Source organism: Neovison vison, chromosome 13 (genome assembly GCF_020171115.1).
Source record: "Neovison vison isolate M4711 chromosome 13, ASM_NN_V1, whole genome shotgun sequence".
Lineage (NCBI taxonomy): Eukaryota > Metazoa > Chordata > Mammalia > Carnivora > Mustelidae > Neogale > Neogale vison.
The window spans coordinates 104,572,839-104,583,915 of record NC_058103.1 but is presented as its reverse complement, the minus strand read 5'-3'; the positions used below and the strand labels follow the sequence as shown (position 1 = coordinate 104,583,915).

General features: G+C 49.0%; 1 protein-coding gene across 4 annotated transcripts in view; it reads right to left on the bottom strand.

Annotated features, from left to right (window-relative positions):
* Window positions 1-2,554: 2,554 nt before the first annotated feature.
* The window catches only part of TLN2 (talin 2), a 428,022-nt gene continuing 419,499 nt past the window's right edge, over window positions 2,555-11,077 (bottom strand). For all 4 annotated transcript variants that reach the window (XM_044230578.1, XM_044230582.1, XM_044230581.1 and 1 more), the window contains 2 exons: window positions 8,552-8,677; window positions 2,555-6,583 (listed from right to left, as the gene is read on the bottom strand). In XM_044230578.1, the coding sequence (XP_044086513.1) occupies window positions 6,455-6,583; window positions 8,552-8,677 (255 nt within the window). In that variant the 3' untranslated portion in view covers window positions 2,555-6,454. The remainder of the gene's footprint in view (window positions 6,584-8,551; window positions 8,678-11,077) is intronic.

Genomic DNA, 11,077 nt, shown 5'->3' with positions numbered 1-11,077 from the left:
TCTGACCTCTGGAAGGACTGTGCCTTTTCTTGTCTTCCACCTTCCCTCATGCCCAGAGACCATCTGCTGCACCCTTCCTGCTCCCCCTGTAATATCAGGGTGCTGAGAACACAATCGGAACCCCTTCTCACTCTGGGTGCCTGAAGACTCGGGGGTGAGCAGGAAAAACCCGTTTTCAACATTTGGTTCTGGGCTCAACAGAATCAAACTTCTCTTTCTAAAAGTAAGATCGAGAGCAGAGAGAGGCCCAAGCAGGCAGGAAGCAACTCATGGCCGCAAGTGTGGGGAGGCCATTCCTGCCCTTCTCAGTGCCAGCACCACAGGGCACCTCCAGGCCAGCCAGCATGGTGGGGGGAGGGGCTGGGGGGCTCCTCCTCTAGGGGGTTCACTTAGCAAAACTGCTGCAATCACATCCTGTCCAGGGCAGAGAAGTTCAAATGAAAACCTCCAGTCACATTTCTCCGCAGTATGAGTCACTCTTGAGCACTGGGGTTTTCAACTCAACAGAGAGCTGTGGTTTGAGAGGAAAAGACCCCAGACCAGGATTCTGGACACACCAGGTGGAAATAAAGCCACAGCTGGCACTTAGTTACCTGCATGTTACAGAACAAGCCGTTAGGCACTCACTCAGGAATCCCTGGGATTGACCCCCCCAAATATCTCAGGACTTACCATGCTCTCCCACAGTACCCACCCCCCTCATCCTCCCTATCCCCATGGCCCAGCAGCCCCTCTAGCATGTCCCAGGCTCTGCCATGAGCCCCTGCGTTCTATCTGGTCACCCCTTCTCCTTCTCCCTACCTCTGCCTGCCTAATTTCTAGCCAATCTTCCAGGTTTATATAGGTTCTCCACATACTGTTGGTTAAAAACACGAACTCTGGAAACAATCTGGAGTTTGAGCCTCCCTTTTGCCACTCACTAGCTGTGCGATCTTAACACAGTGGCTGGGAGATCCCAGTTGTGGCTAGCTGTGTGGCCTTGACTAAGTTACCTAACCTCTCTGTGCCTCAGCCTTATCATCTCTAAAATAATATGAGTGCCTACGTGTCATGCTTTACATGGATGGGGTGGGGATCCCATGGTGTAACAAAGGTTGGCTCCTGGCACGTGGTGAGTGTACAGAAAGCACTGGCTATCTAGAGGGGACACATCCATTCTCTGATAAATGAAAGCTGCCCCGACTCCCGGCAGCAGTGCCTCTTACAGTGGCATCTCCTACTGGAGAGGTTCGGCTCACATCCTCTCCCTTTGCTCTGAGCTTTCCTGGCAGAGTCGCCTGGGCCCTGATCCGCTCCCCAGTTGCTGACTTCCGTTAGCGCATCTCCACACTTTGATCCTGAATTCTCAGGGGTCAGGATCTCTCTTCTGATCTTCCTGCAAAGTGATTTATCTGATAACAATTCTAAGTGCTCCAGCCTGACACAGAGCCCCTCATGCTCCTGGCCACCCTCCTCTCTGTGCCATTCACCCCAAGCCCTGACCGCACTGACTTCCTCCCTGTTCCCCTACGTTGCGCACCCTGCATACACCAGGTCTCTGCACGGGGTGGCCCCTAGTGCCCCAAATGCCAGCTCTGGCCTCTTCTCTGCCAGGAAAACTCCTCTACTCCTATTCATTATAGGCCACATCCGTTCCTCATGAAGCCTTGTCCCAACTCCAGGGCTCTGCCCTCTTTGCTCAGGGCCCTGGCTCAAGTGTTTGCAACCTTATTCGCGGTCCCCAGCATGGGTCAATCTGATTGAGTTGCTTCCAATCCCTCACCGGCCACTCCCATGCCTTACTGTATCTGTGTGCTCAGCCCCAGCACTCCTGGGAGCTCCTGTGTGCTCCCTCCCTCCCTCCTGGACTGTACCATTGTCTGGGCCATCATCTGCCATCCCTCCCATCCCCATCTTTGTCAACTCAAAGATAGAAAAAAAAAAAAAATCACCGATTTGCTTACAGATCCTACACCCCCATTTTAAGAGGGCAAATAATCCTCTTAGTTGTGACACAGACCAGGGACACTCTCTGTTGCCATGGTGATTCTTTGATATGGCCCTCTTGCAGATTCAAAATGCCTGGACTTTTCTGAGTCTGGCTTCCCACCAAACAAGGACCTTGGCCAGACAGCCTAGATGGCCTCCCTCCAGGAAGGAAAAAGTGCATCTCTGTGCCGGCTAAGGGGAGGCCGATCTCCCGGGGTCAGGTCCCTGTCAGAGCAGGAGAGCAACATATATACTGACCCTGTATTTAGCTGTGCAACCTTCCAGTGCGGTAACACCCATGGTCAGCAAGCCCCAGGCTGATGGTCCAGGAGGCCTGCTTCTTTCAGAGGAAAATCACGCATCTTGCTACGCACGGCCTATTTCTCTGAATTTTCTCTGGAGTCAGCAAAGCTATATGGAGCCCAAGGTCCCTGTGGCTTTGCCTCTGTCACGTGTGCACATACGTTTCCTCTAACAAACGGCAGGTAAGCGCGGGGTTGTGGAGTTTCTCTCCCAGGACAAGAACACATTTTGCTCCCCCTCCCCCACCTGTCCCCCATTCCCAGGAGACTCTCACACAGGTTCATTCCTTTCAAAGTTTATTTCTGGTGAATTAAAAAATAATAATTTATGCGACCAGATCAATAAAGACATTAGGACACAGGGCAGAGCTTAACTTTCCTGTTTGCTTCTAGATTTTGCAGCCAGGTTAGAAGGTGGCTGAGTGAAACCCAGCCTCATGCTCTGTGGAACCAGGAGGTGTCGACGCTGACAGGGTGACTGAGACGTGGTGGCTTATTGGAGGGCTGGGAGGAAGGCCAGATCCCAATCTCTTTTCCAGAAAAGAAATGTCTCTCCATCTTTTTTTTTTTTTCTTTTTTTTCAACAGAAGCTCTGTCACGTGCCTGTTCCTAATGACCATCAACAGCAAGCAGATGCTCAGGGAGATGGAGCAGTAGTCTCAGGGACTTGGGGACCTTATGGGGGAAGACACCTTCCCCCTGAGGCCACCTACTGAAGCCAACACCCGGAAGAGACCTTGGGGATTTGGTCCCCGAACCCCTAGAACAGCTGATAAACTCTTCGAGTTTCTGAATGCTCGCTTCTTCACCTGAAGGGAACGTTTGCCCCCAACTTCTTGGTTCCCCTCGGAGTCTCAGAGGTGGCTACTCCCTTGACTGGCAGAGGGGACAATTTCTCCAGGGGTCCGAGAACTGAACATGCTCATAGTCTGTGCTGGGGCTTCAAGGCCAGAACCCCCAGAGGCCCTGCCACAGTCCAGAACCTCAGAGCTGGGGGAGAAGTGGGGGTTCGCCACTGAGGAGGCGAATACCTGTCCCTTCAGCCTGGTTTCCTTTGGCCCAGGGATGGCTTTGGTGGTGGGGTTCACTCTCCTGGGGCGTGGTGAATTTTGGTATTTATACATGGATAAATGAGGAATGGGCTTTGGTTACAAGAAACTCACGGACTGAAGAAACACCCAGAAAACACAGAGGGAAAGCCTCTGAGAAGCCTGAAGAGTTTTCCGCAATAAAGCATTTGCTGTGGTTCAGGTGGCTCCTCTGTGGGTGGCCAGAGGGTCCAGGACACCTGACTGCACAGCTGCCCAGGCCTCGTGGTACCGCTCACGCCGACCACCCCCCGCCACACCTGCTGGGACACCGGCAGAGTTTGAGCAAGGGTCCTTAACTGAATGCGGCTTCAAGCATCCTTACCCAAAGCCTTCTGAAACACAGCACCAAGCAAAATCCAAACTCCCACATCACTGAGCGGTTCTGAGGTCAGTTCTGGTTCCTTTTTTGACCTTCCGAGATAGAAATTTCTGAACACGAAGCTCAGCTGGAGGTTTTGAAGCCCAGTGTCAGTTCCCCTCCTGGGGCACTCACCTCCTCTCCCTTGACAGGGAGAGAAGCATTTCTATGCTCCAGGCTGGGACAATTTTTACCTTGAAACCATCCTCTTGTTAGATGCCCCTAAATAAAAGCTTGCACCCCATATGCAACTCCTATCTGCATTACCTCCTTTTGAAGAGCCAGAAGCCTCTTTCATGCCATTTGGGGGTCACGTGCCTATGAAATAACACAGTCTTTCAACCATTTGATGAAATGGGAAAAGAGCAAGGCAGCTGTGAGGCCATTCACATACACGTATGCAATGTGGACAAGGAAAAAACCCGCACCGTGCCTGGCGATACCAGGAACCAGCTTCTCCAAGCTCCTAGCAGCAGAACCCTTGAGACAGGCGCTTATGCATACAGGTCCTATAAAAATAAATTTTGATCCACGCCTGTTCTCTCAAGTTGTCAAGGACAGGCCTTTCTACTGGCCTGTCTCTGGAGGACTTTCTGTATCAAAAGCAATAGAGATTTTCAACAACTCTGGGGTAGAGAGAACTCACTGCCCATCCCCGCCTGGCTCCTGGGATGTCAGGAAGTGACATGGGACATGGACAGGGGAGAAGCACATACAGAGTCTGGAAGAAAATATGGTGAGGGTGGGCCATGGAGGGGCTTCCCAGGTCCTGCTACACAAGGCCATTAACACACCTTGACTCTGAGCCTTCCGGTTTGAGAATGGCCTCCAAAAGCACCCTGTGTCTGCCCATGGAATGTCTCTTGGGGAGACCCCCACCCCTTGTCCATGGGTCCCTCAGCTTTCATTCTGAGGGGTGCGGGGCTGCAGCCCAGGGCAGGGATGAAGGGTTGTACTAGCTATGTTCAGGGAAAGCCCAGAGTGTGCTAGATTCTCCCTGAGAGGCCAGGGCTCTGCTGCTCCCTCCTCTTCAGAGCTGGGGCCTCCATCTCCCCCAGTGCCCTATATCCTCTCTCCACTTGCTTGTTATTTGCACTGTATTTCCTCTAACTTCCTACTTGTCTGGAAAAGAAATTCTGTGTAGCACTCAGAAGTCTCTCATATATATGGGACATGGTCACAAGTTTCATTAAAATTTACAACTATGACATGGGCTAGAGTCTACTAAAGCAGGCCCATGTTGGAGGATTAGAGCACCCACTTTTACCCTGGGTGGAATCCAGAAGCCATACTGTGGATGGCACAGGAGATGGGGCACCACGTTACTACAGGGCAGTGGAGAATGGCTGTCTTCAAAACCCACGTACCTCCATCCCACTGCCTTCCCCTCAGGCGCCTCCATCCCCACTGTCTTCCCCTCAAGAATTCTCTCAAAAACACTTGCTACCTGGCATTAGGATCTATTACACAAGCTATTTGTCCTTCATGTACTGTCTTGATTAAAGGCTCAGATGAAAGGTAAATTCAAGGTCTTACAATGCCCTTTTAAGGAAAGGGCTCTGAAAGGAGAACAAAAAAGAGAGAAGGGGGTGGGAAGCAAAATCCTCAAGGGTGGCATCCAGAAGACAGACTCTGGAAATACCACATGCTTTTACTTGTAAGATGCACTGGTCAGCACAACTGTCTTGTTAAAGGTTCACATGGATTGTAGGATGCATCCAGAGTTTAAGCATACTGAGACACAGAAAAAAGGTCCACTTTGGGTTGTAGGACAGGCGACGGATTTTGAAAGAGATGCCTTGCAATCCTGAAATCTAACCATTTTGGGAAAGCAGAGAAGCCAATGGAGGACCGGGAAGGGGGAGTCAGCACAGAATGGCTTTATTCTAGCTGAATCCCCACCTCGAATGCTTTGGAGGACTGTCACCTGGAGGCGGCGGGTTTGTGTGGGCAGACTTGTACGAACGGAAACAGCTCTGCAGAGGAAGGAGCCCACACGTTTTATTACAGCCCCCGCTCACCAAGCCCTGGCAGTCCCCTGTACTCCTGCCCTTTGGATTACGGAGGAAAAAAAAAATCATCGTTCGATTTTCTGGGCCACAGAATACAAGACGGGTCTAGATTGTACAAGGAGCTTACACACTGAGGCAAGAAAGCGTGCAAATGGGAGCAGGAATTCTCCACCCTCTGGGGGAGCCAGTGCTTGAGACACAGAAGGACCTGAGTTGCCCTCCTGGAGTCCACACTGGTTTACATTTCTGGCTTTTATTTACCGTGTCCAGCTCCAACTTCCATCTTCTCCTGATAGGGAGAATAACATCTAGGACATCAGTGATTTTCCCCAAGCCATTCTTTTTTTCCTCTTAAGATTTCACAGAAGGCCCAGGAGTGGGGCCTAGAGAAGGACTGACAACAAGCAAAAGTGTCTGAGAACGACATAATACTGACTTCTCTTTTTTGGTAACAGTTCACGAAACGTGTGTCCCTCTCTCCTGAGATACGGTGAGACATGAGGGGAGGTGGCGAAGGAGCTGTGGGTGGGACACTGTACCGTGTGACATCACGATCATGCAGCCGGTGCCCTACAGGACAGAGACGTGAGAATGAGCACTTAGCTCTGGGTTGGCCCCAGGGGGAGGCAGGCAGTTTCCAGGCAAGTGCCCAGCCTCTCAGGAACACTGTCTGTCCAGCTCTTGCAGGGCTCTCCCCTGGGGCACGCCATCTTGGTTCTGGCCTTATCCTTCATCCTCCCTCAGCTCAGTGGGTAGGAATTTATACTGTTGTTGGCGGATCTGGGCCAGTTTTTTCCTTGCTTCTTCCAGTTCGCGTTCTTTTTTCAACATTTCCTCCTGAGCGGCAATGATCTAGAAGGAAAGCAACAAGCTGGATGGATCTAAAGCCTTCCAGGAAGTCACCCTCCCCCACTCCACTGCCTGTCCCATGAGCGCTCACAGCCTCCACTTTAGGATGACACAGCAAGATACCGGGAGGAAGTAAGTATCTTAGCTCTGGAGACCAGCTTCTGGGCCATATTCTGGGTTTTGAGACCAATGACCCATGAAAATAAGCTGACTCCTGGCCACTGATTTAATAGCACACATCTACTGCACCCCTACTATGTACCAGGTGCCGGTGTAAAGCACTTCACGTGGAATATTCTATTGTCTTCCCTGCAACACGGTGAAGTCGTCCCTATCAAGGGTCCCATTTTTCCAATGAGGAAACTGAAGCTGAGAGACGTGGGTCCACTTCCCTGAACACCCAGTTGGTGGAGCAGGACCTGGCCAAGTGTTCTTGAAGCTAAAGCTGGAGTCCTTAACCATGTGACAGTGTTCATATATTTGTTTCATGCTTCTAAGATTTGATCTTAGGAATATTGGTTAATAGATATCAGGTGAAGAAAGTTAAGTTTGTGTTCAAGAAAGCGGATAGATTTCCTTCCTGTGGGCCCTTTGGGAGCCCTTCCTAGGCTCATGATCACTGTGATAGTCTGAGGTGGAGGTGAAGAGGGCAGGATTTCCCACACTTATTTGATCAGCAACCCTTCTTTGTGGAACTTCTCAAGGAACTAGTGTATCAAGGAAGAGATTCTGAAAGAAATACATCCAGTGTATTTTGAAACATAGGGAATGGTTCAAGAAGGGCTAAGAAAGGCATGGGGAGGAGTAACTTCCTGGTATGATAAGAAAATCAATCTTGGGCACCTGGGTGGCTCAGCTGGTTAACCATCTGCCTTCACCTTGGGTCATGATCTCAGGGTCCTGGAATCAAGTTCTGCATCAGGCTCCCTGCTCAGCGGGGAGACTGCTTCTCCCTCTGCCCTTCCCCCAAACTGGTGCTCACTCTCACTCTCTCACAAAAATAAATAAATAAAAATCTTAAAAAGGGGCGCCTGGATGGCTCAGTCAGTTAGGCATCTGCCTTTGACTCAGGTCATGATCTCAGCATCCTGGAATCGAGTCCCGCATCGGGCTCCCTGTTCAGCAGGAACCTGCTTCCGCCTCTCTCTCTGCCTGCCACTCCCTCTACTTGTGCTCTCTCTCTGTTAAATAAATAAATAAAATCTTAAAAAATAAATCTTAAAAAAAAAAAAAAGGAAACCGTTCTTTTTTTAGCACATACCCTCCCCAATGTCCATCACTCAGCCACGCCATCTCTCCCGCCCACCTCCCCTCCAGCAAGCAAAGAAAACCATTCTTGTATAATGGATTTATATTAACACATACCCCAAACTACAGGCTTAATTTCCTCAAGTTTGTTCCTCACTACTATGCTCAAGAATGTAATCCTTATAGGCCACAGGCCCATTTATCCTTATATAAGTTCTGTTATGGGGTTACCATTCATTCTCTCTGTAGAACCAACTACCTGGAGTGGGGTAGAAGCTCCAAATCCATCATTTTATTTAAATGATAATACTATTGTCTTCCAACTTCTCTTCTTCCCCTTTTCTATAACAGAATCCCTGATCTGGGCTGGGCACAGGGCTCCTCAGGAAATAATACTACATTTCCCAGCATCTTTTGCAGCTGGGTTGGTTGGGCATGTGACTAAGGCCTGACCAATGGCATGTGAGAGGAAGCAAGGGTGGTTACTAACCCAAGTTGGGCCAACTGGCCAAGGCAACATCTCAGGGATGGTGGGGTAATAAGGCAGATGGAGCCTGGGGCTCAGATACAAAGAAATCAGCACACCATTGATAGACTGCTTACACCCAGACTGTTTCACAAAGGAGCAATATCTCCATCCTGTTTAAGCTATTGGTATTTTGTATCTCTGTTAGAACACCATGCCCATCTCTGGAGTAAACATGTCTGGATTTAATCACAAACCTGAGCAATGCCCCCTACAAACTTTGTTTTCACTACAACATCATCATCATCAGCTTTGCCAAATGCTGCCTTCTGGGCTGCACGAACAAGATTATCTGAGGCTCTTTTCACAGCATTTCCTGCTGCCTGGAGAGGGAGGAAAAAAACATATATCATTAGAAACAGCCAATTTGGATTCAGCAAGAACAGACATGAAAGTACAGTTCATGGAATCAATTTATCTTCCTATCATCCAATGATAATACAGAATTTCTCTGTCGTTAGAATCCATATGTCTGTCTAGCCGTCCACCGATTTCACCAACACTGGCACCTACCTAACCTTAGGTCATTCACAGAGAAATGAGATCCAGTTCCTGGCTCCCAAGGAACACAGATTTCTGAGGGGGGATTTTACTTATGAAAACAGATGACTGTACCAGTGTGAAATGTGTGTTAACAGAAGCATGCCCAGGGCTCATCTCCGTGGTCTAGAACACTACCTCCCTCTGCCCCAACCAATTAAGACAAACGCAAAGTCTTGGCTCACATAGCACTTTCTCTGTCTGCTGTGGTCTTACCCACAGCTCCCCACAGCGCTCCCAGAGTGCTCTGTGCATGCTTCTGTGTGGCCTCTCCCACACCTGTACCCCTCTCCCTCTTGGACAGTGAATAACTCAGGGACAGAGGCCATGTCTTTTGTCTTTGCCTCCCTAGCAGCTGGCACAATGGGTGCCCAGGGCTGGCACCCACTGAATGCTTCTTGAGGGAATGAAGGGTAGGAAAGCACAGCCTCACCCTGCACGGGGGTGCTGGGAGCTCCACAGTAACTAGGGCCCCCAAAGACAGGTACATTTTTAGAGGCACAGCGGGGCTCCAGGCCATTGCTAGAGACAGGTAAAGAAAAGCTTTCCAATGTGAAGTCTAGATCTTTCATAAGAGCTACAGCCCACAATGGCTTACTCTTAATGAGCATGAAGCATGGCTCTGTGGATTTGTCCTCTGCCCCCTGAGGTTTGAAATTTTCTTTTAATGGTGGTCCAGGCTTCATTAAGCCTCCCATAGTCCTTGCCCAGTCCCCCTCAGAGTCAAGGACTTGTGCACGGGGATGAGCTATCAGAAAGTTGAGTTCTTGTCAAAGTGACTAGCTCATCTGGTGGGTGATTTAAAGTGACCCATGGAGACCACGAGGGCTTGTACTAGAAGGGAAGGAAATGCCAATTAATATATGACAAGTTCATTCTCAAAATAGCTTTATGAGGTCAGAGGTCACCGTTGTAGTTACCTGATATAGCAAATGGATTGAGTTATTTCTCCGAGACCCTGCAGCTAGTATGTTACAGAGCGGGGATTCAGATACAGATCAGGGTGGTCCCGGAGAATCTCTGGGTCACAGCAAGGGGCTCAGAGGTGACACTGCAGTACCCAGTTACATCGGTAACGATGACAAGGAGAGTGACTGTGCTTTGTTCATGTAAGTCCTCGGGACTCACATAAGTATGTTCACATCTCTTGACCTTCATAAGAGCCAGTGTGGGCATCTCTATCCTTATTCCACGGCTGAGGCGGATAAAGGCCCAGCTCTCTGGGCCATGAACTTAATACATGGCAGAGGCAGGACCTGCACCCAGGTCTCCCTTAACTCAGGATGTTTTCCCCAGAAGTGTTCCTCAAGTCCCCAAGCCACACATTCACTGACATGTAACTCCCCATTTCCCCCCTGGGTTTATCCCAGGAGTTGAATTATGGAAAGGGAGGTGGGTGAGGGAGACTCAGGAGGACCGAGCATCAGAAACACACTTCGGGACTTTCAAAATGAAATGAGAGTCCCAAATGTCGGTGAAATTGTCCAAAAATTTCTGCCATTTATGATTTTATTCATGACATATAAAAATTTTTTCATCCATATAGATAGTCTGCATTCTAACACTTCTAATATCAAGGAAATCTAGAAAATTGGAAACAAAATGTCCATAGTATAAGGAAATTGTGGCATAATCAGGTGATGTAGTATCATGCAATCATCAAAAATGAGACTCATGGAGCATGGACCAGTTAGCTTTACATAGAGAAATTATGAAGCCTTTTCTTCAAATAAAAAGCTATGTATGATAAAACGTTACATGAAAAAAAAGCAGAATGTCTCTTGCTATGATGACAAGCAGACAGTTATTTTGTATAGACATAGAAACAGGAAGAAAAAAAAACGGTAACATTTGACATGTGAAGAGGTTGAGCCTCTGTGATTTTTTTTTTTCATCCAAACATTTCCTTCTCTGTGTTTAAAACACTTCTGTAATTAAAACAATCAGGAAAGGGGCGCCTGGGCTCAGTGGATTAAGCCTCTGCCTTCGGCTCAGGTCATGATCCCAGGGTCCTGGGATCAAGCCCCGCATCGGGCTCTCTGCTCAGCGGGGAGCCTGCTTCCTCCCTCTCTCTCTGCCTGCCTCTCTGCCTACTTGTGATCTCTGTCTGTCAAATAAATAAATGGAATCTTAAAAAAAAAAATCAGGGAAACTCATATGCACTGGGAGGGATTCGATTATAA